The sequence below is a fragment of the Corvus hawaiiensis genome, chromosome 21 (genome assembly GCF_020740725.1).
Source record: "Corvus hawaiiensis isolate bCorHaw1 chromosome 21, bCorHaw1.pri.cur, whole genome shotgun sequence".
NCBI classification, from domain to species: Eukaryota; Metazoa; Chordata; class Aves; order Passeriformes; family Corvidae; genus Corvus; species Corvus hawaiiensis.
In genome coordinates, this window is record NC_063233.1 from 3,549,221 (window position 1) to 3,576,998 (window position 27,778).

Below are 27,778 nucleotides of genomic sequence, written 5' to 3' on the forward strand. Positions count from 1 at the left end.
GCCTTGGGTTTGGTTCTGTGACAGGAACCCTCAGAGAGTTCCTGCTGGGCACTGAGCTACTGTGTGGGACTGCTTTGGTCCATGTCCAGGTGGAAACTGCTGGGTGGCAAATGGGAGCTGTGTTGGAGGCAATTCCTCCTTCAGAGGGAGGAGGATCTTCCCTGTGTTAGCCTGGTGTGCAGCCCACACCACAGAGCATCTAACACACGTGCGGTCACAAAAATCCCAAACCCCCACGTAGCTCAAGATGCTCCAGAAGGTTCCCCCAGAGCAAACAAAGCTGCTGCCAGCTTTCCCAAGGGGGTTTTGCTGTGCTCAGAGATGGACACTGCCCCACAGCAGAGCTCCTGGGTGGATCCCACCCTTCCATGGTCACTGGCAGTCGAAGGAGCCCTGTCACCCTGCGGGTCAAATTGGGAACGAAGGCTGTGGGCAGCCCTTCTGTGTTTCAGTTCCTTGCAAGTAACCACATCCCTGCTTTGTTCCCCTGCAGAGAAATCCGGCTCCACTCCCTCTGGAGGCCCTTCCCGGCTCAGCAGCAGCAGCTCCTCCGAGTCCGGGAGCAGCAGCTCCAGCGGCTCCAGCTCGGACAGCAGCGACTCGGAATGAGCTGGGGACACTCGGACACAAACCCCCAAGGGACACCCCCTCCCTCCCCATGCTCTGCAGTGTCCCTTCCCCTCCTTAAACCCCTGCTCTCGGGCCACGGTGGTCAGGTTTTATCCCCTCTTTCTTTCTCTGACTTGTTTTTTATTTTATTTTTTAACTCAGTGTTACAAAAGGTCTCTTCCTTTTTTTTTTTTTTTTGTTGGTGGGGGGGAGGGGCTCTCTTTTAATAGGTCAAAGATCTTTGAGTGTGTGTGTGTGACTAGACTTTATGACAAATAGTTCCCTTTGCATAAAGTCTCTAAAATTTACATTTTATCTGGAGAAAATTGGTCGAAAATGGAAGAACTTTGAGCTCTTAGCAGGAGATAAATAGAAAATTCTGCAAGGTTTGTAGTACATTTCCCTCCCAGCCCTTTCCCTCTCCCCAGAATATTCTCTTTTAATAAGCCTGCCTGGCTCACACAAGGTAAAAACCATCTTTTTTTAAAGAAATCTCTGTAAAATGGTACTGTATCTGAAAGATGTTAGCTTTTGAACTAGTTGGTGTATTTGTTATTAGCACTAGTATTCTTAATCTCCAAGTCTACAGTGTGATGAAAATGTCAGATGCTATCATCTTTTTACATAAAAACAACAACAAAAAAATCCAAAAAAATTCTCATGTACTGTGGATTGCTAACATGCTTTTTTTTTTTAAATCTTGGTAGAAGCATAGGCACCTGTTCAGGAAGGTCTTGAAGCATGAATTTAACTTTTAAGCACGCGAGCAATAGAAGTGGTTGCATTTCTTGGTTTTCCACTCAAAAGCTTCACTTTTCCTGGGGATTCATTGGGAAGAAGGGAGCAAGGGACACACTCAAGTTTCTTGGGAATGGTATTTTTAACATTAAATAGATAATTTCCAGGAAATGGACGCTCTCTGTGAAAGTTTTCATGGAATTGAAAGGAGTTTTTTGGCTGGAAGTTGTCAGCTGGAGCCTGGAGTGATCCCTGCAGTGAGCAGGACAAGTCATGTGCCCATTACTGGGCACATCTTCGGGATTTTCTTCATGACAAACACCTCAGTCTGGGCTTAAAATAAAGCAGCACTTGAGCTCCAGCTGAGGCTGAGCTGGCAGGGGAAGTGGAGAGAGGGATTTTGTGTGCGTTTGGGCTTCTTGCTTTTGAGTTTGCTTTGTTTTTCTCCCTTCTCCTCATCGTTCTGGTAGTGAGCTCCTCGACAGGGGATGCTCCTCCTGTGTCAGGCAGGGTGCAGGTTCCAGGCACTGAAATGTTTTACCTCAATGAAAAGGAAAAAGAGGGGAGGGAGAAGAAGAAAAAAAAAAAGCTAATTTTTTAAAGCTTGCTATTTTTTTGACCTGCACTGCTGCAATACACCCTGGTTTCAGTGTCCCTAATTTCATGTATATACCATGACTTTATTTATTAAACACCATCAGTCATTTAAAAGGTAATAAAACCTAACAAAAGCCAAGCTGCGGTTCTGCAGGCCAGCAGACAGGCAGACTTTTAATGAGGTTTGAACCAGATTTAAAACAAACAAACAACAACAAAGCAAATAAAAATCCATGAATTTATTTATATACCTTGGACTTTATACCTACAGGTGCTATAGTCCAGTCTCTTGTGTGTCTGGTGCTCTGACATGTTTGGTCTGTTCATTTTTAGATACTTCTTCCCTCTTCTTTTCACCCTAGCCCCCTTTTTTCCCCATTTTGTACAGATTTTGGAGACATACAATTTTGATACAATTTTATTTTCTCGGTGGTCTTCCTCCCCCCCCCCCCCCCCCCCCTTTTTTTTTTTTGTGGAACAATGGGGGTTTTATCCTTTTCTAATCCAATGTTAGGAAAACACCAGTTCTATAAAGATACAACATTTGTAATCAGAGGGGCAGAAGTTTTATTGTAAATTCTTTTTATTGTAAAGAAAAAAAATATACAGAGTTTGACAGAAAATTCTGCCTTTCCTTGTCCAGCACCAGCCCCTAAGGCTGCCTCTCTCCTGTGGGGTAGCCCTAAAATTCACCTTCCTGTGCTCTCCCAGCGGTGCAAATTGCTCCAGATTTTATTTTCCCCACAGGTGAGTGGCCCTGGAGCACCCTCAAGGCCAGCACAAGATTTCCTTTGCGCACACAGCCTCCAGGAGCTGGGACAGGAGATGCTGTGCTGGGCTGTGGGCTCTGGTGGATGTCCATGTGCTGGGAATCTGGGAATCACTGCCTGTTTTAGCATTCCAAGGTTTGCACTTCCAGCTGCATCCATGCTCAGTGCCAGTCACCCACTGCCCAGCAGCCACGGGTGATTTGCTGGATACTTGGGCATCTGCCTCTCAAAATCTGCTGGTGACCAGAGATTGTTTCCCAGAGCATTTGAAAGAAAAACGTTCTGGTTTTTACTGAAATTCATGATTTTTCTTTCCCATTAACAATGGAGTTCAGTTCTGATATTTTTTTTAAAGTTCTGCCCTTATAAATCCTTCCCCCAGACAGATCCCTGGTAATATATTTTCAGAATTTACTTTGAGGAAATGTAATATTCACCTAATTAAGAGCTTGGGTTTCTTTTTAACGGGGTTGGGTTTCACCTGTGTTTCTCCTGTTGCCTGCGACTCAAACGATCAAAACCAAGGAATATTTTAATGAATAATTGCAACCAATTCACTGCCACGGCATTTGGATAAACAAACTCCCAGTTTTCCCTTCCTGGGACCTTTTCCTGCGTGCTTGACCCTGAGCTGTGGTGGTGGCTTCTGTGGCGGGGACAAACCGGAGCTGGCGTCGGAGGCAACAGCATCACTGCCACAAAAAAACTGGGAATGCGGCTCTGTCACCGTCCTCTGATGTCAGGAACAACCCCTGGAACACACAGACATCCCTCAAGGAGCCACGGGGCTGTCCCACCAAAATCAGTTGGAGCCAGAGGGTTGAGAACCACGTGTGAAGTGATGGGAAAAGGCCCGGCCTGAGACCGGCTCAGCGCTGGAGGAGGATCCCTGTTTGAGCTGGAAAAGCATCCCAGCCTGGGGATTTTCAAGGAAAACAACCTGCCAAGGCCACCACGGAATGGGAAGAACCACCTGCACAGCTTTGATCCACCAGCTGCAACCTGGGCTTCCACTTATTGGGAAACTTTTCATGGGAAGTGAGGTGTTCCCAACAAAATGGAGCAAGGAGAAATCCATTTTGGCACGACCCAGGGAATCCATTGATGACTCTTCACTTCCAAACGTTGTCCTTACACTTTTCCATTCTCAGATCGTTCGTAGTGCTCCTCATCCCCACCATGTCCATGGGGGTGCCTCTTGTACAACCCAGGTTTCTCCAGGAGAGATGTTTCCAGTCCAGAGTAAGTAGCAGCAGCCCTAAATGAGTTGGGAACTGAACCAACAGAGCATTTATTTAACTGGGTTTTATTGCATGACACGTCAGTCCAGATGTCACGAAATAACTTTGAAACGATCAAACACACAACGTTTGAAAGAACATTTTTAAACTTAAGAATTAAAAAAAAAAAAAAAAAAGGAAAAAAAAATTTTTATGGTAGAATTTTTCTTGAATGAACAAAGTTTAACTTTGTTTTCCAGGGGAAACTTCACTGAAATCAGTATGATTTCATATGTATGCACACACACAGAGTTTTATTGAAACTGCTTTTTCGGACGAATTCCTGTTTTAACAAAATATCTGACCAGACCTTTCTCAATCAACCAGCATTACTGCACCTTTTAAAAACTTTGTGAACCTTTTCTCTGATTGTAAACTCAGCCTGTCTCGTGGCTCAGTGGGACCAGAGGGAGATCCCCATCCTGGGGGCTCAGGCCCTGACCCATCGACCGAAGGAATCTCTCGGCTCCAACAGCTCTCTGCACACCAAATGTGTCGTCTACACACAAAAATCACTGCAATTTTTGTACTGATGTGGTTTGAACCTTGCCTACCCCCAGGGTTTGTAACTGTAGGAGTGATGTTTCAGGACTGTGGCACTGCTGGGAGGGTGGTGATCCCCCAAACACACCCAGCACTGTGTGTGTGGAAATGCACAGCCGAGTTCCCCCTGAGGTCTCTTCCCTGTTCTCCATGTGGTAGAAGCAGACTGCAGTTACCTGATCTAGTTCTTTCTCTGCTTTGGGGACTTTTAGACCAGTTTTTAATTTTTTTTTTCCTTGTTTTGAAAGGAATGATGTTTTTTTTTTAAAGCTGGGGTTGAAGCTGAGGGGCAGGGATCGGGGCATGACAAAGACAAACCACAACCTTTTTAGTACTGAATTTTAAATTCTCAGTCTCTTCTCAACCCTGAGCAGTTACCACTAGGGCTAACTGTGGGCAGGCTCTGCATCATTAAAGAGAAATTTAGGATTCCTTACACAGCAGCATTATCTTGCTCGAGCTGCATTTTGTAAAGAAAATGGTATTTACATATCTTTTTAAAATGTCATTTTTAAAAAATAAATTAAACCACCAGCTAGGATTTGACACAGGCCACTTAGAACACAGCCCTGATACTGGCATAACCAATCCAGAAAGATTTGTTGTTGTATTTTTGTTTTGTTATTTTGGGGGTTTTTTTTAATATTTAAAGAAAAAAAAAGAAATTGTTACTTTTCTGTATGATGTGCATGCAAATTTACCGTAACTCTTTTTCTTAAAACTTTTTAGTGCCATTTCTAGTATATTCCTGTAAATGTCAGTTATTCAAAAGAGTCAATGTAAGTAGTTTAGCTTGTTTATTGCAAATTGCTGGCCTCAAACAAAACAGACTTAAAAAAAAAAAAAAAAAAAAGAGTTAGAAAGTAATCTTTGATGTTACTGGTAATCACGGACCCTGGTCCTGGGGCATTCGTTTTGTTTTCATAATAAAAAGAAAAATTGTTTTGTGTGTGCAGTTTGATCCCGTATTTTCCCCTCTCCTGATCTTTTCCAGGTGTGGCACTCGTCCCAGTCCAAACCTGCACTGAGCAGTGCCAGGAGCCAAACAAAAATCTATTGAGTCCTGGTGCCACGAGTCCTGTGGGATAATTTTGAGGTCATTTTGTAAGTTTTGTGGAGTGCCACACTCAGGGGCTCACTGCCCTCAGAGTGGGGGCAGCGCCGGGGTGTCTGAATCACAGCTGAGTACCTGGAATAAAACTGCTTTACTTTAAATCCCCCTTTTTTTGGTGAGGGGAGTTCAGCTGCTCCCGTATCTGAGGGCAGCCAAGGAAGCGCTTGGACTCCTCCCAGGATCCTGCAGTCTGCAGGGTCTTAAGTTCTGTGAGAATTGCTCCTGGCTGAGGTAAGTTGGGCTGAAAGGAGATCAAACTTCCCCCAGGTTTGCCACTGGCTTCTCTGAAGCCACCAGGACCTGCAGGAAGCAGAGGGACTTTGTCACCTGCTGCAGCAGCCAGGGCTGGCTCTGTGAGCTCAGGGTGACCTGGAAGGCACAGCTTGAAAAGGGGGGGCTGGAGCAGCTGGGCCCAGTCCCAGCAGAGTCCCAGCATTGCTGTGTGGGGCCAGGATCTATTTTGGTCACTGGAGAGGCTTGGGGTTGGTTTTGCTGTTTGGTTTGTGTGCAAGGTGGGGTTACCACAGCCAGGCTGCCCCAGGGTGGTTAATCTTTCTCTAACCCTGTTCCTGCTCACTGCCTTTCCAAGCCAGCATCTCCAAGGTTTCAGCAAACCTGTTTCACTCTGCTCTTGTATCAGGGACACTCCCACAGGGGCTGTTTGTTCAACCTGTCCTCTGAACAACCTCCTGTGAGGCAGCTGAGGATGTTTCTGTAGCATTTACAGGTGAGTTATTTCTAGGGGTGGCAAGCAGAGCTGTTCCTTGCAGGCTGGGAAGGGGTTGAGGACAGGCAGGACATGATTGAGGTTCAGCTCTCACTGGTCATGCCTTGAATCCTGGGGCCAGGTCTGGGCCCCTCACTGCAAGATGGACAGTGAGGGGCTGGAATGAGTCCAGAGAAGGGAAGAAAAGGGTCTGGAGAGCCTGTTTTATGAGGAGCAGCTGAGGGGACTCAGCCTGGAGGAAAAGGAGGCTCAGGGAAGACCTTGCTCTCTACAGCTGCCTAAAACAAGGATGTGAGGTGGGGTTTGGCCTCTCCTGGGCAACCAGTGACAGGACAAGAGGGAACAGCCTCAAGCTGCACCAGGTGAGGTTCAGGTTGGACATCAGGAGAAATTCCTTCAAGGGGAAAGGGTTGTCAGGCCTTGGCAGGGGCTGCCCAGGGAGGTTTGGAGTCCCCATCCCTGGAGGTGGCACTCAGAGCTCTGGGCTGGTGACAAGGTGGGAGGATTGGTCACAGGCTGGATGTGACAATCTCCAAGGTCTTTTCCAGCCTTGATTCCCTGATTCGGTGTGACATCCAGAGGCTTTCCTCATCCTGAATGCACTGCTGAGACTTCAGAGCTGCTGGCCTTGGGGAGCTGGAGGAGCCTCCCCTGCAGCTCCTGGTCCAGGGTCTGGGGCTTGGGAGCCCCACCAGTAACTGAGGGAATTCCTCCCTCGCAGGTGGGGAATGCCAAAAGCTGTCACCTGTGCCAGAGCCGTGGGCATGCAGGGGAAAACCAGCCGCTCGCAAAGCTGCATTCAAATCATTTTAATGCACTTTATCAAAGAGGCTACAACAGTGTTTGAAACAAGTGCATCACCACCACACAACTGGCTCACAGAAACGGCCACAGCAGCCACTCCCCAACCCTGCTGTGACCAGTGGCACACAGAAATGGAAAACTACAGTCACATTCATGGAGATGGAAGGACAACTCATCCTCTTCTTCCTGTACTGTCACATCCAGCCTCCATCCTGGAAGAATTTATGCACATTCTTACGGGTTTAGTCTTGTATAGTCCAATTAACACTCTGCAAAATAACTCGATTTTGGTTTACCAGCCACATTAACAAAAAGAGACTGATTATACCCAAAATAAGCATCTTCCTCACTGAAATGAAAAAGAAAGTAAGTGTTGCATTTCTTTTTCTATAAGAAAAGAAAATGAACAGCTGGTTTGGGGGATGTGCTGTTCCTCAAACTCCCAGAGTTCACATGCTCCCCAGGGCTGGCCTGGAACCCACCTCTCCTGCTTCTCCAGGTGACTCCACCTGCAGTTCCCAGGGGAGCTCTGGGCCCAGCCTCCTGCCTGTTTGAGCAAATAATCTCCTGTTCACTCAGCCAAGAACTGGAGGCCCAGGTGGGTCACACATCCCTGGCACTGCTCCCCCGGCACCTCGCCGAGCCTCGCTGGGTTTGTGAGTCTCATTGAACGCTTGCACCCGGTTGAAAAACATTTATTCACTGGAATATTTCTCTTCCAGAGCTACTCCTGACAAAACCAAGAGGGTTATTTGTGTGCAGAGCAATGCACGGGTCTGCAAAGCAGCGAGGTCCAGCAGTAGGTTTAAATCTATGGGCACACACACAAGGTATCAAACACCAACACATGCAGAAATAGTGCTTTTAAAAAACAACGAGCTGCCTACTGTTTGCAGGGGTACGGAGCAGGGCTGAGTACACCAAACCTCTACGATTTCACTCTAGAACAGGTGTGTTCTGCTCAGTGCATGGATTCAGCAAGGTTGAGTGTCTGTGTGTTTGTTGTAGTGTTTCACCTGCACGGGAGAGGTGGAAGAGATTCTTTACTGTATTTAAAAACAAAACAAAAAATAAATAAATAAAGTGCTTGAAAAATGCAAAGGAGGTTTTAGATAAATAGAAGTAATGACTGTGCCTGATAATAGGCAGGTAAATAATCCATCCTGAAGCTGACATCAAATACTGATTTGCCTGGAGTTAAGCTGTGCCCAGGCACTGCTGGGTTGGACACATGTCCTAGGCAGGACAGAAAGGGCAGAACCCTGACGAAGAACTTTCATGCTGAACCCTGGGCATGTAATTCACACCCCTGGAAGTGGCAATTTTGTTTTTAACAAAATTCAGGTGCTTGCTGGGCTGAGTTTCTCAGTGTGATCTTGCCTTGAGCAAGTCAGGATTCAGCAGAAACTTAAACCTGAAAGCAGCAGCCTCTGTGCCCAAGCAGGGCCATGCTTCTCCCTCCTAAAACCCTTCAGTTCATCGAAACAATCCCAGACACAACTTTTAAAATACATGCACCAAACCTACAATCCAACCTGAACTAGAAGTTAAACCCCTCCAAGCTACTGCATGCATTAAAACTTGAGTGCAAAGCAAACTCCAGTGGCCTCTCTCCTTCTGTAACCCACCTCTGGAGTGGGTCTGTGCTGCGTAGGAGTTTCCTCATGTCCCTTAGGACATCGTGAGTATTTACAGGAGTTTCTTCCTTGCTTTCCTGGGCCTGTCCCTCCCTTTCTGGTTGTTCCCTGGGGGATCTGTTCCTGAAGCTGGGCCAGGGATCTGCATGAAAGGAGTCAGCTCCCCTGACTCCAGAACTCCTGTTATTTCCACGATCCCACACTGTGGGATCAGAGAGGGCCCTTTGCTTTGCATGAAACTCCAGCACACCTCTCCTACCAGGTGTTTGGAAGGCTCTGATTAAATCCTGAACACATTCTCTCCCTATTCCCACAATAAACCACTCCATTCCTGGGCTGGAAGAGACCAAAGGGAGACAGAGCAAACAGAACAAGTAATGGCCAGGTGGGTTTAGAGATGAACTTCCTAAGACCACAGCCTCGATGGGAACGGATCTGTGCTCGCCTCTGTCCCACCAGCATTCCCAGAGCTCTGGAAAAGCACCAGGACTGGCCAGTAAGGGTGGCTGGGGATGGTGCCCAAGTGCCAGCGGGTGTTTCTCAGGGCACACAAGCCACTTACAAGCAACACATGGCCCAGCACAGCCCCTGCCAAGATGCCGGGCAGCAACAGGCTTGGGAGCTCCCCAGCGAGACTGGGGTTGTTGTACACACTCAGTGACATGCAGAATGTGAGTCTATAAACAGCAAACTCAAACAGAAACAATCAAACTTCAGCCTTCCCGGCCTCTCCTGGAAACGCTGCTTCCTCCGCAGGGCTGTGAGAGGATGGTGCACGCCCACCTCCCCCAGCTCGATGCTTCCTCTCCACATGTGGGTTCCTATGGGAAATTACATAATAGCACAAAACTTGGACTGCCCCGTGTCCCTGGAGACATCCAGCTTGTTTTTGTCCCGCACCAGGATGGCTTCATTGCCGTACTGCGAGTACCACATGCTCCTGCTGCGGCTCAGGTAGGTGTTGGGGGGAGCTGACTCCAGTTTCTGCTGCTGCTGCTGCCAGATGAGCAGGGAGGTGTCCCTGTACCTCAGCCGGGCATAGCCCTCGGACAAGGCTTTCTCGGGCAGGGGCACCCTCCCGTTCATCACCGTGTCACTCATCTGCCCGAGGAGAGCTCCACAAACAGGAGCTCCTTCCCAACAGCTCCGAAATGAACCCCGCTGGCTGGGTCCAGGTCGATGGCTGCTGCTTGGAGCTCAAGGCAGAACATCCCAGGGGATGGCTCTTGGGATCCACGAGCTGCTGGCACCACCTAGGAGAGGGAGCAAGGCCCCAAAATCACAGCAGGCAGCCTGGCCTTGCTTAAAAACCACGCCAGGACTTCGGAGAGCTTATCCAGTGGTGACACCGCTGCGTGTTTCATGCTGCGAAGGGCCCACACGTGCTGTTTGTCGACAGTCCATGAAGCATCTCCAGAGGTGCGAGCGGCGGCGGCTCTGCAGCCAGGCAGGACAGGCTGAGCGGGTCGGGATGAGCTCTACTCCCTGCAGAACGGATCCCGAAGCCGTGGGGAGGTCAGAGCTCAGAGGTCAGCGGTGCCCAGGCCCGTGCATGGCCTCTCCCCCGCTGATGGCCGGGAGCCCGGCACGTCACGTGCTCAGGGATGCAGGAGAAGATGCTGCTCGGCCCTGCTGTGGTACCCGAGCTGGGGGGCCCCCGGCACCTCCCGACGGCACCTGCGGGACACAGCGGGGTCACCCCACGGGCTGGCAGCGGGGATCCCCGCCCTGCCAGCCTCCCTTTCCGTGCCTCCCCTCCCGCCCGCCCCCAGAGCCCTTCCAGCGGTACCGCGCCCCGTCCGCGGCCGCCCCGCACCCCCCGGCCCTGCGCGCCCCGCGCGGGGGTCCCACACCGCCCTCCCCACGCCGTCCCCCGAGGGTCCCCCGCGCCCCCCGCCCGCTGCCCAGGCCCCACCGTGCTGCGCTGCCCGGCCCGGCCCGGCCCCGGCGCCGCTGGGCTCGGCGGAGCGGCCGCGGAGGCTCCGCCCGCCGTGATGCGCTCGGGAGGAGCCACAGCCGGGGCGGGGGCACCGGGGGAGGGCGGCAGCGGCGGGGCCGAGGGGATGGGACACGGCGGGGGGGGGACCTCGAGTGTGTGCGTGGGTCCGGGTATGTGGGAGCAGTGGGGCTCCCCGAGTGGGTGCGTGGATATGGGGCACGATACTGGGCTCCCCACTTCGGATGCGCAGGTCTGGACTACGGCAGTGGGGTCACCCCGAGTGGGGTGAGTGGGTCCGGGCATGGCAGTGGGGCTCCCCAAGGTGGATTTATGGGTCCGGACTATGGCAGTGAAGCCCCCCCAGTGGGTACGAGGGTCCCACGGGTGCCCCCCAGCACTGGATGTGCGGAGTGTTTTAAAGGAGCCCATACTGGGAGCCCATACTGGGAGCACTGGCGCTGAACTGGGGGAGTGCCCCCAAGTGCTGTCCTTGGGAGAGGGGCTGTCCTGGCTGCCAGAGGTGCTGGGGGGTCCCAGCCCTGGGATTTACAGCCCACTCTCCTTTTTGGTGGGTGACTGGGGGGCAGCCGTGTGTGATGGGGGGGTGCAGGGACCCTTTGTGCCCCTTTGGGCTCCCCAGTGACCGCCCATCCATGGGGTGAGGACAGGCAGGGGACACCCCTGTGTGCTGCCAGCCTCATGCCACCGTCACCGTGCTCTGCGTGGGACAGGAGCGTGACCGAGCAGCCCCTCCTTGACCTCCGCTCGCCATCTCTCTCTACCCCGGCGCCTCTCCTTATCCCGCCTGTCCTCCGGCCAGCACAGTACGAAATATGTTTTGAAGAGAGCTGCAGGGCTTATTCTTTTCCTGATGATGCTAAATTTAAGCTCTCAATCTTCTTATCTCCTGCGAAGGCAGCGCCATCTAATCTCCCGCGAAGGACCCGATGCACTTATCCGAGCAGAGCTGCCCCAGGCGCTGCTCCCGTTGTTCCGCTCGGCCCTCACGGACACAAACAAGAGGCTGTGGTTTACTTCGTCAGAGGGAAGGCATGCTGCAATTCCCTGTTCCCAGGAGATTTAGGCCAAACGCAAAGAAGAGGGGAGCAAAAAAAGGGAAAAAAAAAGAGGAATGACCACACTATTAAACTGTTTATTGTCAGAAATATCCTGACTGCTGCTTAATCTGCTTCCTGCTAGTGCAGAGAAGCCAGCCCTGACCCAGTCATGGAACAAAGTGCAAAATCCTTCAGTGGACAAGATTTAGGGTTTTTTTAAGGTTGTCTTGGTATTCTCTGTAAAATTACTGGCTCTGTTATCACCAAAGTAACAGAAGTTGGGAAGGGGGTGGGTGCACTGCCGAGGTGGGGCAAGGAGAAGGGTTGGAACCTGCCGAGCTCCAACTGCTCTGACCCCTCCACTCGACCCTTCGCTGTGAGTCCCTGAGTTACCTGCCAACAGGACCCTTCCCAAATAAACCATGGAGGCAGCAGCAGTGGAATGGATCAGGTGAAATCCAGGTGCTACTCAGTCAATGGTTTGCTCCTCTCCTCCTTCCTCCGAGGAAATCTCTGCTTTGCTCTCCCTGAGCTGCCTCAGGCCGTTCCTCTGCTGTGCCATGGCTGCAGTGAGGGGCTGGGCGCTTTTCCCCTTGCCCAGTTCCTGGGGCTGTGAACGCTGTGTCTGTCTGATTTTGATGGGAAACCGGTTGGGATGGAGCCCGGTGGCGGATCCTTAATCAGTGAGGGTGTCCCAGCAGCGCAGTGATGGCATTGGGAGCTGTTAACTGGTGGTTGCTGGTATTCAGCACAGCTGGGGCATCCCAAAATGAGGCTGTTCCACAGAGAAACGCCCAGGGAAGTGCCTGGGGTCAGAGTCCTTTTCCAGTGGAGTTGTACTCTCAGGCTAAACAAAGAGCACCCGTGGCTGAACGCTCCCGTTGCTCCAGCACAAGAGGAGAATCCAGTTCATCCCTTCTGCCTTGCACTGAGCTGTGCCAGGTTAATTTTCCTGCTCCTTCCCATGGTGACAGGCAGTCACCTCCGTGGGCAGCTCCAGGAGGTGGCTCCTGCGGGAAGGGCAGGGACACGAGCTGTGCTGGCAGCACTGCAGGCCCTTAGCAGGAGGATAATTGCAGGGAGTGTGGCAGGGGGCAGGTGGAGCAGGTGTGTGATGAGCCAGACACAGGATTCTTGTCTGTACCCTGTAGCTGAACACTTTGGTGGCCCTGTGATTTCCCCCTCGCTGATAATCGAGCAGCGGGTTTGCCGAGCTGGGGCTCGCACAGCTTTCCTAAAATAGTTGGTGAAAGGAGATCACAAAATCTAAGGGTGTGTTGCAAATGGCACGTAGGCTGTGTGACAGCTGCCGTGCCAGCAGCCGGGCCGGCTCCTGCTCTGGGGACCCTGGCTCCGGCTGGAGACACGTCTGTGTCCCCTGGCAGCCAGCACGGCTCCGGGACAGGCTGGTGCACGCTTGGACTAATCCAGAAGGTGGCAATGGCAATCCACAGACACTGGCTGGCTGGGAAAAGAGGATTTCCTGGCGGTGTGGCTCTGCTGTTTAAGGGATATTTTCAGAGGGGCTGCCCCGTGGCTGCTTCTGTGCACGCGGGGAGTCAGCTCTTCTCCCAGGAGTGACACCAAGCATTGCAGAAAATGCACATTACTGGGAAACGTGGCCACGTCCCAGGTATGTTTGGGTTGATGTGTAAGGTATGGTGTCCTCACACATGTTAGTGCATTTAATTTTCTTCCTTCTCACCTTCCTTCATTCTCTCTTTCCCTCCTCCCCTCCTTCCACTAGTTTTCCCTATTCCACGCTGGACTGGGATGTCTCCAGCCTGCTCTGTTACGTTCCCAAACTGCCACCACTTCACCAGCCAGGTCCCCCTCACACCCCCTCTGCATTGGGACCCGCTGCCTGCCAGGCTCCTCGTCTGTACACCCTGAGACATTTGGGGCTGAAAAAGCACAATGTTCCCTCTGGCAGCATCTTCTCGGTGCATCCAGCCACCTCTCGGGCTCCTCTCCTGCAAGGAACTCAAACAAAAGCACACGGAGCAAAGTCTGCGAGCGGAGAGAAGCTCCACGCTGGGTCCCCAGCAGAGGGTGGTGTCAGCCTCTGCCCTGCCCGGCTGTCATTCCCTGTCATTCCCTGGCTGGCTGTCATTCCCTGGGTGCCCGTCATTCCCTGGGTGCCCGTCATTCCCTGGGTGCCATTCCCAGCAGTGCCAAGAGGCAGGAGAGGGGAGCACCAGCTCCAGCACAAAATCCAACCTCTTTAATGTATTCAAGGTCCCTTTTAGCTTTAGGTCCATCCTGAAAACAGCATCTGGGTCCTCTCCACACCCCTCCATCCTCTTGCAGGACAGTTTGTACAATCTGGAGCTCACAGCTCACCAGCGTGTGCTGGAGTCAAGCTCTTCCCGAGCCTGGCTGCACAGGTTTTGGTTGTTTTGATTTTTCCTGCTCTCAGAAATACCTCTGCCATCAGCCCTTTGGGTTGCTGCAGAGGTAGGCGAGGAGCGTACTTGCTCCAACACCTCCCACGCAGAGCCTGGCTCTGCAGCTGCAGGGATTGTTCCCAAGTGTCCAGGGGCCAAGAACGCTTTTTATTACTCAGTAAAAAAGCCAGGCTGTGGCTCGCAGCTTTAATTATGCACATATAATAAACTCCTCTGTTGTCGTCTACCTACAGACCTGACCTCACACGGCAGGCTGGTACTGAGTCAACCAAAATTATCCCTGGCACGACTCCACCACTTTCAGTAGCCTCGTGATTCCTGCCTATGGGTGCTGTTGGAGGGCAGAAACGCTTCGTGAAGAACTAAAAGATCGAGAAAATCACTCTGAGAAAGCACCTCCTCGGGGTATGGGGAGTGTGGGCTGAGATCTGGATTCACCCGGGGCAGGGCGTAGCTCTGATGGTGAGACAGGAGCGTGTGGATGCTGCTCCCTCTTGGATCGCACTGTTCGTACCCTGCCCTGGCCCAGGGGCACAGCCGGGCTGAGCTGTGGACAGCCAGCACCTCGGCATGAAAGCATTTCTTCTTTAAAAAAAACCCCCCAAACTTCCTTGGAGTATTAAACAATTATTTTCTGTTCTTCGGAGAGATCCTCCTTCCTAGATTGAAAATGAAGGCTCATGGCTGTAGAGTTGCTCCTTCTCCTTTATCTCCGCTCGGCTCCATTTGGAAGAGATTAGTGTTGCATTTGTTTGACATCCAGGTTAATAGCTTCCCTTCGTCCCAGTCCCGGCTTCCGGTTTTGGCTATCTGGAAAGGCGGGCTGGAAATTAATCGGCAAACTCTGGGGAGAGGATCTCGGAAGAAAACTCAGAACAGATTTGAAAAGAGGCTGTTCTAAGCCGCGCTGATTTGGATGGAAGCCACCGGTGAAAATTAGAGATTTTTCAAGAGTTTGCTGCCAAGGAGTTAATGCGTGAGAGTTGAGGTTTTTAATAAATACACTGGTAATTAATTATAGGAGTTGTCCTCCCGTTTGAAAGTCAAGGAACGCGATCGCTTGTTTGGGTTAAACATCTCCCCTGCAGTATTTGCAACCCAAACACGGGATGACGAGTGGCAGCGAGCGGTCAGACAAAGCGGGGTCTGTGTGTGTGGGGGGAGGCGGAGGAGCCCCGGCACCGCTCCTGCTGCTGCCCGCAGGGCTGGGGCCGGGGGCAGCGGGGCCAGGGGGAGCCCTGGGGCGGGGGGACCCCACAAAGTGCGGGGGAAGCTCTGCCAGCGGGGACAGCGAAGCAGCACCGGGGCTCCGGACGGCTTTACCGGAACAGGGAGAGGAGCGGCAGCGGCGGGAGGGATACGACAAGGGAGGGGGGAAAAGGAAGGAAAAAAAAAAAAAGGAGGAAAAATAAAAATGGGGAGGGGGAAAGGAAAAATATAAAGGGGGGGGGGGGGGGGGGGGGGAAGCGGGCTCCGAGCCAAGGCATCACGAAGCACCCCCCGCCCCCGGGCTCCCGCAGACAAAGGGGCGGCGGGGCGGACCGGGGGCGGGCCGGGGGCTGCTCCCGCTGCCCGGGGCGGGGAGAAAACTCGCACCCACGGCGGCTCCCCGGCTCGGCCGCGCAGGTGGGGTCCCTCGGCGGTACACGTTCCCGCGGGGTAGGGCGACGGAGTTGCGCGGGGGTGGCCTCGCCGTACCCGGTGTCCGCCTGTCTGTCTGTCCGTCCGTCCGCCGCTTTGTTCCCGGAGGATGCGGCGCGCCTAACCCCGGCCGAGGCGGTGGGGCCGCAGCGGGGGCAGGGGCAGCCCTCCGCCGGAAAACTCCGCGCCGCCCTCCTTCCTCCTCCTCCTCCTCTTCCTCCTCCTCCTCCTGCTCGGAGCCCCGGCGCGGAGCGATGCTCTCGGGGGCGGCGGGCGGCGATGGAGCGGGGCGGTAGCGCGGAGCCGCCGAGCAGAGCGGCCCCTCGGGCAGCTGCCCGCGGCCCCTGAGCGCCGGCAGGAGGAGGAGGAGGAGGAAGAGGAAGGCCGGGCGAGCGAGCAGAGCGCGGCCATGGAGGAGTGGCGGCAGTGCGGCCGCTGGCTCATCGACTGCAAAGTTTTGCCCCCGAACCACCGGGTGGTCTGGCCATCGGCGGTGGTCTTCGACCTGGCGCAGGCGCTGCGGGACGGGGTGCTGCTGTGCCAGCTGCTCCACAACCTCTCCCCCGGCTCCATCGACCTCAAGGACATCAACTTCAGGCCGCAGATGTCCCAGGTAGGAGGGCAGCGATGGATGGAGGGGTGGCTGCGTGGGGAACCCCCAGGAGCACGCCCGTGCCTGGATGCGGCTGTTGCTCTCGCAAAACTTGGTGGGATGAGGGGATGAGATGAGTGGGACACCCTCTGTTTCAGCCCCCCCCCGGATGCCCGGCAGCCCCTCCCAGGCTTGATCCCCCGGTTTCTCGCCGGTCCAGCGCCGGGGGAGCCGCGGCCGCACGGGAAAAGCTCCGGGGCGGGGAGAGAACACCCCAGGAAGGAGGGAAACATCCCCCTTGTGTTTACAGTCATGGCGAAACAAAAGCAAATAACAGGGCTGAGAGCAGGAGATGGGATTGTTCGGGGGTTTTATGGAGGCGCTGGTTCGTCTGAGATGTGCGGGAGGAGCGGGCGCCGGGACAAAACTTTGGCTGGCAAGACTCAAAGCAAAATAAATGAATAAATTTATGAAAACACCCGAACTCTGATGCTCTGCGAGCCTGCCCCAAGCCCGGCTGGGCAGGGAGCGAAGCCGTGCCCGAGCCCTGGTGCTGCATCCCCGCAGCTGCTCTGGGGCGGGGGGTGATGGGGGGCTCGGCTCAGGGACCCCAATTGCACCCCGGCCCCCCTGCCCTGTCCTGTGCCCTGCTCTCATCGTGGCTCTCCCCTTTGGGTACTTTAAAAGGACTCCGTCCTTGGAAGTGTTTCCAGTTTCTGGTTGGTTTGGTGGAAGGAGGCTTAGACAAACGGAAAAAAAAAAAAAAAAAGAAGTAAAATCAGCTCAGGTTGTTTTGGGTCTAAATGCGCTGCTGATGTTTTTGCAAGCTGAGCTGCAGGTATTTGCATGGGAATCGGGAAGTGAAATCGATTAGAAACAAGCTAAATGGGGTTTGTGCCCTGCCCGCCGGCAGCCCCTGTGTTGACAAGCTCGCTTTAGAGTGTGGGCTTTTATTTTTGAACAACAACAGGTTCTAGTGGTGGAACTGAAGGGAAACTTTTCTCTGTTTAACTTCGCTGAAGCCTTCAGAGATAAATAACCTCCAGTGCCCACGTGAGCTCTGTTCCTGTGCTGTGCGAGCATGCTGCTCATCCAGCAAGTCCCTTTCCCTTTTTCCACCGAAGTTTCGTTCCAGGACAATGGCTTTTTCGAGCTGTTTGTCACCCAGCGAGGCACAACCAGGTGTGCTGGGGTGGCTGCTGTGGTTGAGGACAGCCAGGAGCTCCCAAACGTGGAGCCCCTCTTTGGGGAGCAAAGGGCGCTTTGCTGTGAGGATGTCCTTGACCCTACAAAACACCGGAATGGGAATCCCCAGCCCCGTGGTGAAACCAGGCCGAGTGCTGGCCCAGAGTAAATAACAACACGTCCTGATGCCTCTGCCCAGGGTGGAACAATGCTGCGAGATTTCCTCTTGGCTTTCCAGGCTATGAACTGATCAAACTGTTTTCCGCTGATGTTTCCAAATATAAACTGCCGTGCAGGAGCTGTGCACGGGGAGGGCTGGAGCTTTCCTAGAACGTGCTGAGAATGGCACACTGTGTTTTGGGGTTGGTTGATTTTTTTTTTTTTTTTTTGGTAAGGAAATACTGCAATCCTACCAAGCTAATTTTGGTGGGGTATTTGCCCTGTGGGGAGTTGAGAATGGGTTTAAAGATGTGGCACTTGGGGATGTGGTTTAGAGGCAGATTTGGCAGTGCTGGGTTATCAGTTGGACTCGATCTTAGAGGGCTTTTCCAACCTCAGCTCTGGTTCTGTGGCACCTGTGATCAGAGAGGATCCCAGGGGTGTTTTGGAGAGGAGGCTCTTGCTGCCCTTGCCGAGGCAGGTGTTGCTGGTTGGAGGGGAGAGTTTACAGCCCTGCTGTCTTTAATAAAACTGCTTTCTGCTTTCACCACCCAGCTGCTTTCACAGCTTTAGGAGATGTGTGAGGGGACTGATTGGGATGGGTTTGGTGGCTCTCTGTCTGAAAACCAGGTCATTAGAGGGGACCAGCACAAGGCTGAGCCCGAAGGACGTGCAGAGCATCACCTGGTGTGGGAGTGGATGCTCTGATGAGGCTCAGCTGATGCTTGTCCTCAGCCAGGATGGGACCCAGACCACTCTGGAGTGAGCCTTTATACGTGATGTGTTTGGTGCTTCTCTGGCAATTCCTAGATTTGGGAATCTGGCTTCTTCCCATGGTGGTTAAAGGCACCTTCTGCTGCACAGGCAGCCAGGTGAGGTGAGAGGGGAGGAAGGGGCTGAGCCCAGCCACAGAGGGGACAAACACCCCTGGGATGCCCCAGCCCTGCTGTGGCTCTGGGTGAGCAGTTCTGTGTCTCCAGGCCGGATTTCAGAGGGATAATGCAGGAATCCATCTCTGTCACCCAGCTGTGATGTGCTCAGACACGGGGTAGGGATGTGCAAGACAGAGCACGCCGAGGAACTTCAGAGGTTGTTTTTGATGATAAATGCACATTTTGCCTGGCTGGCTGGACTGGCTAACCAGCTGTCTGCCTCACTGCAGAGCTTATTTTGTTATTAATCAGGTGAAGTGCCAGGGGACAAGACACTTGTGCTAGACTTGAAACACCCAGTAACACTCTGTCATCCACCTTTCCTGCCGAATTAAGTGGGGCTGTGCAGGTGTGTAATTTTAATAAACACATTTTTGCCCAAGGTGAGCAGCGTTTCAAAGGCCAGAGGTGAAATCACATCTCTGCAGAGAAGAGCTTTAAGATCCAGACACTGGTGTGTTATTTTTTGAATCCCTTTCCATGCTGATTTGTTCTTCCTTGCAGCTGTTGGAGGTGTGCTGCGAGGCGAGGTGGGAGCGCTGGCAGCGCAGGGAGGCTGCAGGGACTGGTGCTCCTGCTGTGGAAAGATGAACTGGTGTCCCTGTCCTCCTAAAAGCTTCCCCAGCCTCATAAAACCTCCCTGTGCTTGTTCAGTAGAGAGGCCAGACTGGCCACACAGCAGTAGTTTAATACGTGATGCTTAATTAAATAAACGAGGCAAATCACCCCGTTAGGTTGCAGTCTGACGTTTGCTTCGTTTTCACGTTCAGTTCCAGAGACCCAAATCTGGTGTTTGGTGGTGCCTGGGAGGATGGGATGACCCAAAGCTACTGAACTTCCAGAGTGGCCAACAAAATAAACAGGAAAAACAATCTTGAACTCCAGCTCTCTTCTGAGAGTGCGTGGATGTGAGGCCAGTTTCAATGAGCCTGGAGTAAAACTTCAGTTCTGCTCGTTGCTTTTGCTGTTGGGGCTGTTTCTGGAGAGTTGGGAAGTGGCATGAAGGCGATTGCCCTCAGTGGTTATTGATCATTATTGTGTTGTTGTGGTTGGATTTTTGGGGGTGTCATTCAGGGTGATTTTCCAGCCAGCTGGGAGAGTGTGATGCAAAGGACATTTGAATTTGCACGTGGGAACAGAGGTAGGAGCCCTCTGGTTTGCATTCCCTGTCCCCCCCCCCCCCCCATGCCCCAGAACCTCACTCCTCTCCCCATTCCCCTTCCTAATTCCAGTCCTCTGTCATTTTGTGGTACAGCTGCTCTGGTGAGGGAGATGGAGATCTTTGAGCTTTGCATTTTCATCAGTAATTAGGTTTGAATCTTAATTTTGTTAAGTCTCTGGTCAAATACAAATTAAATGACTCTCCACATGTGTTTCAGCATAAAAAATACGTGCAACAAAACACCTGCATGTTTGGGCGAGGTTGATGTTTGGTGGTGTGTGTTCTGTGAGGTTTTCCTTTTCCTTTCTTTTTTTTTTTGGCGTTTGTCTTAGATAAAATTAATCCTTCCAGACGCCTTTGCAAGTGGGTGGGGTTGATCAGGAATTATCCAGGAAAACTGGAGGATCTGGGAGCTCCTTGCAGAGTTCCAGGTCCCTGTCCTTCCTCTGGTGGTTCAGTCCCCTGGTGTCTGAGCTCAGCCTCGTGGGGATGCTGTGAAGGGCATTTCTGCTCCCAATCTCTGCAGCTGAAGGAAAATGGGTTAATTCAAGGGGAGAAAGAAGCAATAACCCTCCAAATCCTGCCCCATTGCCCTGTCCTGGTTGTCTGGGCACCTGCTGCAATCTCAATGTTCCTCGGTGTATTGAGAGGTGGAAAGTGGTGCCTACACAAAGCTGTTGAGATGTGATTGAACATCAAGACTCCCATGGATACCACATTGTTTCCAGCCCTCCTCTAAGGCTGATCTGGACACTGCTAAACATCTTTATATTTTCCCTGCTCCAGAACCCGCTGCATTCTGGAAGTGAAGCAGCCACAGCTTTTAAGTGTCTGCGTGTGCACAGACTCCAAGTCAGCAGCAATGGGCAGCTCGTTAAGGCTTCTCATTTTGAAGCATCTCCACATCTCTCCAGAGGGAATCCACCCTGCTCTGCAGTGCCTGGAGGTTCGGCTGGGGCTCTGGAGGCTGATGAGACGCAGCAAATGTCATTGGAGCGATGGCTGGGCTGCCCACTGCTCTGCTTTGCTCTTACCAAGGCGCCACGCAGACAACTGACTGCCAGGATTGATGGCTGCACCGCCCCACGCCTGGCTGAGCTGTCAGGTGGCTCCGTGCCTGTTGTTTTTCCTCGAAGGTGGCACTCATTTGCTATCAAAACCCTGTTTATTGGTGATGTAGGTGCTGTGACAGCTGGGAGCAGGTGGTTTGGGGCCTCCCCCAGGTGTGGGGGAGATGAGGGCACGCTGGAGTGTTTGGTGCAGGTAATTATTCACAAGGCTTTGGGGTTTTTAATGTGCCACTTGAAGGCTTTATAGCTCCAGTGCTTGTAATTGCTTCCACGTGTCACGATAGTAGTTAAATTTAATTCAGTGTCATCGGAGCTGCCTGGGTTCTTTGAGCAAGGTCTGCGTAGCCACTCTGATTTTACCCTGCTCAGGTCCTCCAGCTTTTTATTTACTCTCTGCTTCTTGAAACTGAGTTCTGTTCCAAAAAAAAGGGCTGTAAAAAAATGGCCTCATTACATATCCCTGTTTACTGTGTCTCACTGACTTCCCGTTTGGATGTGCTGAGCCTCACAAAGGGAAAAAAGGTGCTCTGTGTGCTCAGCCAGGCTCGGGAGCTCCTTGCAAAACAGGAGCTGCTCCCACTCTTCCTGCCCAGCCCCACTGGGTGCCTCCTGCATGTCAAGCAGAACCCTAAAACCTTGTGTTAGCCAGAGGTTGGACCCTTTTTGTGGCTGTCTGAGGGTGCAGGATCCAACTGAACGTGCAGCTGAAGGCTCATAAGTATTCTGGTGGGGCAGGAGAAGGTGGAAAGTGTTGGATGGATGCTGTGGGCTGTGCCAAGCAGCATGAAAAGCAGTGAAAACGTTGGGGTTTTTTTTTTTCCCCCCTCACCCCTTGAATGATTGATGAGAGTTAAATACCTGCATTAAACACCTACCAGCAACTGGGCTCTTGAATGAAAAGATGCCTTTAAAAGCACAAGGCCAAAGCAAACAAACAAACAAAAAAAAAGGCGATTTGGTGGGTTTTCAAGCTGGGACCGGGCTTGGAAGCTGCCTCCTGTCCCAGCAGCCTGTTGATGAGCTGTAAAAAATGCTTGGCTGGTCCTTGCTGCTCGGTGGTGATCCGGGTACCCCGCCAGGAGCAGGGGGTGCCTCGGTGCTGGGTCCCTGCAGGCAGGAACAGGAGGATTTGTGGCAGTGGCCCTGGCGATGCCCAGCTGCTGTGGCTGGGTCTGAGGGGGCTGTTGGGTGAGGAATCAGGGAATTAGGGAATGTGGGGTGGGTTGTGAGGGAGGGTTGAGCATCCCCACCTCAGCCTGGTGGGATAGGACCCACCACCACCACCCCCCACTTGTGGGTGTGGGAGCCCCAGACTTTTTCTTCAGCTCCTCTGGACCCAGAAGGGACCTGATTTTTGGCAGGGACAGAAATGTTGCTTCAGACTGACCCGAGGGCAAATTTTTGATCCGTTTCTTTGTCGTTTCTTAAAGAGACAAAGCCTTTTCCCAGTGTTTGAGCTGTTTCCCTTCTCCATTTGACGCCCCTCAAGCTGTATTGAGAAACGGATCGAATGTGCTCATCCCAAAAACCCCAGCAGCCTGGACCGGGCCTTTTTGGGGCGGAGCTGGGCTGGGAGATCAGGATGCCATTGATTTAGGGTGCAGTGTGAATGAGTTGGGTGCAGGGCTATGAGGTGCCTGTGTTGGGGTGATGGAGGGATGGTGGAGCTTGGCAAATGCAATGAGCTTGGCAAATGCAGTGAGCTTGGCAAATGCAGTGAGCTTGGCCACGCCTCTGGGAGCTGAAGATTCTCCTTGATTTTTAAAGCATGGATCCACCTTCTTTGAGCTGTGCAGCAGCTTTCTAAAAAAAAAAAAATTATTTCCTCACACCACTCTCAACATCAGCTTTTTCCTTTGGACATCCAGTGATCCTAAAACGATCTTGTGTCTGCTCCTCCAGCTTCCCAGAGCTCTGCTCCCACCCCAAGGCTTGCTCAGTGCCCATCAGAGTGACCCCGTCCTGTTAATGCTGAGTCCATCTGTCTGCCCAGCTGTCCCTGCAGCATCCTGACACCCCTGGGGCTCCTTGGTGAGTGCTGGCCACAGGCACTGTCCCTGCTGCCAGCCTGCAGTGTCACCCTCAGCTCTCCTGTCAGGATGAGCTCCAGGGCTGGAATTTGGGCACAGGGTGACTCCTGTGTTACCCACGAGCGGCCCCCCAGGTTCACCTGCCAGCCCTGCCATGTGCCCTGCTGATTCTGAACCTCGATGCTCCTTTTACAGGAGGGGAAGGACCTTCCTTCTCAGGGTAATTTCGTCCAAGTCTGCCTTTGACAACTTCAAACTCGGCGTTGATGAAATTACTTTTGTATCTCCCCTGCAGAAAGGTCTGTTCCTAATAAAAGCGACTTTTCCTCCCTGCTTTGTGTTTTCCTTGGTTGCAGCTCAGGGCTGTGCTTCACCCCATGATACAACTCTGGTCAAGCATTCCCTGCCCTCCACCCTCTGGAGCCTCCCAGGTGTCTGGGGGATGGTCAGGCGGGGCTGGGCTCTGTTTGGGGCAGGTGGAGGCTGCCAACAGGGTACAGAACTTTGTATAGAACAAATCCCTGCTGCTCTCCAGGTGTCTCAGACCTGGGGTTTGTGACTTTGCAGCTGCTGAGCCCTGTGGCTATGAGCTGCTAATTCCAAATACATGGGGATTTTGTGCTTCTGGGAGTGTTTGACTGCGATCCCATTCTGGCCTAGCCCAGCCCTGGAGTCCAGTCTATGTTAACAGTAAGGTTTAGCCAAGGTGCCCTAACCTGAAGGGGTTTTTTAGGGTTTACAGCTCTGATGGGTGTTTGGACTCAGTCCCCTCCTCCTGTGTCAGAGGGTGTTTGTGCTCTGCCAAAAGTAGAAGGAATTGTAAAAATTCAGGTGTTGATGGATCAATTTACTGGTCTGTGGAGACTGAACAAAAATCAGTTATCCTCAGGGAGGTCGCTGCAGAGCAATCAGATTTCCCAGCCTTGTCTCACAAGTCCTGCAGAACAAGTTTTTGGACACCTCTTTGGATCTTCCTTGGACAGTTTTTGGATCCCTTTTCTGAAGTTCCCCAAGCAGTTGTTTCACCCTGATGCCAGCCCTTCCTGTCACAGGACAAAGGATGTGCCTGCCCCTCATCCCTCTTCTGCCCAACACCCGTTGCTTGGAGGAGGTGATGTGGAATCTATTCCTGTTTTGTAACCCATGGGCCTGCCCTGTCTGGACAGCCAGGATTCAGCTGGAAGATCCTCCTTTGCCTCCTTGGAAAGCCACCAGCCTGACTCACATCTTGACTTGCTCCTCGTGGGTCTGGTGAACTCTGCAGTCAATGGACTCCGTGGTGTTGCCCGTGGTACAGACCCACCAGTAAATCAGATTTTATTCACTCTGTTGCCCTCTTGGCTTCTCAGGATTGGATTTTCCGGGCTTGCTGGACCTGGGAAGCATCTCCCATCTTGTGCAGTGCCCTCTCCCAGACCGTGCTCCAGGTGATGAAGGTGGTTTGGCACAGGGAGATGCTGCCAGCTCCCTTTGGATGTGATGGGAGTGGGGAGGTTGGGAGGGGTTCGTGCCTCTCTGGGGTGTCCCTTGGTGCTCCATGAGCAGCTCCCTGTGCCTGCCCCCACTGAGGCCTTGCTTTGGCCCCCAAACCCCCAGGATTTAGTAAATGAGGAGATGGGGAAGGTTAAAAGGTTCCCATAGAGGAAATTTACTCTTTCTCTCTCCCAGCATTCAATGCCTTAATGCTGATGGAGAGGGGGGAGTAAATTGGCCCTTTTACAGCATTCATATCTTTTGTTGTGCTTTATAGTGGTTTACAGCTAAATGGAACATCTGGTATTTGAAGGGGGCCGAGGAGGGAACAGAGGAGGTTTGTGGCCGGCGAAGGGGAGGAGTGATTTGTGTTCAGCGCCGTGAACACAGAATAGCTGTGAAATCCGCGCAACTCGGGGGCACTCAGCGCCTGGAAAACAAATGTCCAGCCAGGCTGGGAGCTCCTTGTGCTCCGTGGCAAAGCTGTGGCAGCAGGGATGTGCTCCTCCATCCCTGTGGGAAAACCCCATGGCAGGATCTGTCACCGGGTCCTCACCGAGCACCTGCCCCGCAGGGGGATGTGCTGCACCCGCTGGTTCTGCTCTCCAGGATGAGTTGTTTGGCTCCTCTGGGCCTGTCAGGTGCTTGGAATGCTCCTGGAGCTCTCAGGTTCATGGGGGGATGCAGGATTTTCCTAAAGCAGAGCCGTGCTCCTGAGAGGTTGGGCTTTGTGGTAGAAGCAGCGAGAATAGGAGATGGATCTGTGATGGTGTAAATATGTTTTATATATAAAATATGGGATAGAAGTAGGTGTGTGAAAGAGAGGAATATATGTATATATAAATAAAATTGTATTTCTTTAAGAGCTGGAGTGTGTTAAGCCCTGGAAATCCCAGGCTGAGTGGCATGGCCCCAGGACAGGAAATGTGCACAGCATTGGGACAGGCTTGTGTGCACATGGAGAGCCTTTGTGTTTATGGGAAGCACTTTCTCATGTGAGTGATCTTCCAAGAAAATCACTGGTGAGTCTTGGAGAGGGGAGGAGACAAAAAAAGAAGGAGACAAGGCTTTTCCTCCCATAGTTGTGGGAGAATTGAGGCTTTAAACAGAAAATAAACCAGAATTTTCCTAGCAAACCCAGCAGAAGAGTTTATGATTTTATTTTCCCCTTTATAGACCAGCTTCTAGATCTTTATTTTCCTGCTGCTGCTGAAGGGTTTGGGGCTGTTTTCTGGGAATTGCTGCTGGAGCAGCAGCTGTTCAGCACAGCATGGCCCTGGGTGGCTGAACTGGGGCTCCCTTCAGTGCCCCTCTGGCAGCAGATGCTGCATCTGCAGGGTGTAAATGGCTTTATTCTGATGCCTGGCACCAGATGAGCTGGTGCTGGGCAGAGCCCAGGTGATGGCAGAGCTCTGTATTTTGGGGACAGGACATTATTGTGGTGCTGAGGCAGCTTCCAGCTCTGGGGTGATGCCTGCAGGACCAGTGGGGTGGCTGCTCCTGGTGCAAAATTTTAAGTTTTCAAGGTGCAAAATAGGCCTAAGGATTGCCAAGGGATTGGGAGCGTGGAGCCAGCCCAGCAGGAACCATCCCAGGAGGAAAGCTGGAAGTGTGGGGCTCCCTCTAAAAAGGTGGATTTCTCAGGGTGAAGTTGCAGGACATGAAATGTGACCTTTGCTGACCTGTCCACACTGGTCTGTGCTGGGAGTGGACATTCCCAGGCAGGTATCCCTGCCCATCCCTCCCCATGGCTGAAGGGTTTTCTGAAATCATTTCAAGTTCAATCTAGAATCCTGCCAGATGTGAATCATCCCTGAGTGGGTTTCCAGGTCACAGTGCTGAGGGCAAGCTCCTGGGTGGCATCACAGATTTGTTACCTCGCTTTAACCCTTCCTCATTCATCGATTTCGGGTTCTCCAGGGACAGGGATGCTCACACTGATGGAGTGAGGACACTTCCAAAGGATTTCCCAGCTTTAATCGCTGCCACTCCCCGCAGCTTTGGCCACTTCGAGCATGATGCAATCAGTGTCTCACTGGTGAGAACTTCACCTGAGATGCAGAAAACGTGGCCAGATATCCTGAGCCGCCAAACCTGTTCCTCTGGTGAGAGGGTGAGAGGTCAGACAAACCTTTTGCTTCTCCCTCCCTGCGTTTCCCACCCTCGGCGTGCTCAGCTGCACGTCCCCACATGGAGAACACCTAAATATTTTTTTCTTAGAGGTGACAAAGGTTAGAAGTGAATTTTCCTTGTATTGATAGCTTGGTTATCTCGGGAAGGGTAATGAGGAGGCTTTAATGAAGCTCCAGTATCTGCCTGGGAGTGGGGTTTCAGCCAGGTTGTTGCAAGAAGCATTTCTAATTAGGAGAGATTTAATTCCAGATTTTTGTCATCACCCCCCCCCCCCTTCCCGCTTAATTATATTTGCTAACGTGTTTAACAGCTTTCCCTTCAGAAAAGAACAATTTATTCAAAGGTCATAAATAGATTCTGGCATTAATTACTCCAGGAGTCACACTGGGCTGCTCTGGAGAAAGCAACTCCATGGGGAATGCTAAACCTTTCGCAGTTGGATTTATCTGTGGTTGGAATGACTTTGTTTGCACACACCCCCCCCCAACAGAGACACCTCCAAAAAAACCCCCAAATAGCTGATTGCATCCACATTTGTGCCCAGCTGAAAACCCAAGGGGATCTTGTAGCTAATTTCCCCAGGATTTTGGAGCAAGTCTGCAAATCACAGCATCTCCCTTGATCTCTCCGTATTTGTTTTACGAGATTTGGGGGTGTTTTTGTCAATTAGTTTTGGATCCCATCGTTGCTGTGGATGCTGAGGTGGAGCAGGGAGAGCAAAGCCTGGCTGGAACCAGTGGCAGAAGGACAGGGCTGAGCTGTTCCCTCCTCCTCACCCCCTCCCAGGCTCAGCCGAGCGCCCAGCTTAGGTTAATAGTTTTTGTAACCTCCAGATTTTGGAGTGGCTGCAACATCTGTTCCAAGTGATAATAAAGCAGTGCTGAGGGGGAATTAGCATACAGCTGCCAGGGTGGGGGAGAGCCTCTATAGAAAAATAAATGAATTTATTGATGGAAGATGAAGCCTCACTGCGTTTTCATAGTTCCTGGTAATTTTGGCACCGTGGGCAAAATCTGTTCCTTTGCAGTGGGAAAGGACGGGGCTGGCATGTGGGACTCTGATGTGTGTTTGAGTGTCCTTTGTTTCGTCATTTCACCCACAGCCAAGAGCACTTTTTGCTGGCTTTAGGCTCTTTTTGAAGGTTCAATCTGCCTGATGAGTCCTCCTGCCTGCGTGG

At 52.3% G+C, this 27,778-nt stretch overlaps 3 protein-coding genes across 11 annotated transcripts in view; 2 read left to right on the top strand and 1 right to left on the bottom strand.

Moving 5' to 3' along the window:
- Positions 1-5,486, top strand: part of BRD3 (bromodomain containing 3) — a 41,770-nt gene extending 36,284 nt beyond the window's left edge. For both annotated transcript variants that reach the window (XM_048325285.1, XM_048325284.1), the window contains exon 12: positions 494-5,486. In XM_048325285.1, coding sequence (XP_048181242.1) covers positions 494-609 — 116 coding nt within the window. In that variant the 3' untranslated portion in view covers positions 610-5,486. The remainder of the gene's footprint in view (positions 1-493) is intronic.
- Positions 5,487-7,172: 1,686 nt separating this feature from the next.
- On the bottom strand, positions 7,173-10,793 carry BRD3OS (BRD3 opposite strand). Its single transcript, XM_048325287.1, has 2 exons — positions 10,735-10,793; positions 7,173-10,496 (listed from the first exon to the last, which is right to left on the bottom strand). Exon 2 carries the CDS (start codon positions 9,918-9,920, stop codon positions 9,651-9,653), a length of 270 nt encoding a protein of 89 aa, XP_048181244.1. The 5' UTR covers positions 9,921-10,496; positions 10,735-10,793; the 3' UTR covers positions 7,173-9,650.
- Positions 10,794-15,811: 5,018 nt separating this feature from the next.
- VAV2 (vav guanine nucleotide exchange factor 2) overlaps positions 15,812-27,778 on the top strand; it is a 125,364-nt gene continuing 113,397 nt past the window's right edge. For 4 of the 8 annotated variants that reach the window (XM_048325276.1, XM_048325277.1, XM_048325278.1 and 1 more), the window contains exon 1: positions 15,812-16,478. In XM_048325276.1, the coding sequence (XP_048181233.1) occupies positions 16,275-16,478 (204 nt within the window). In that variant the 5' untranslated portion in view covers positions 15,812-16,274. The remainder of the gene's footprint in view (positions 16,479-27,778) is intronic. The other 4 variants (XM_048325280.1, XM_048325279.1, XM_048325283.1 and 1 more) reach the window with 2 other exon arrangements.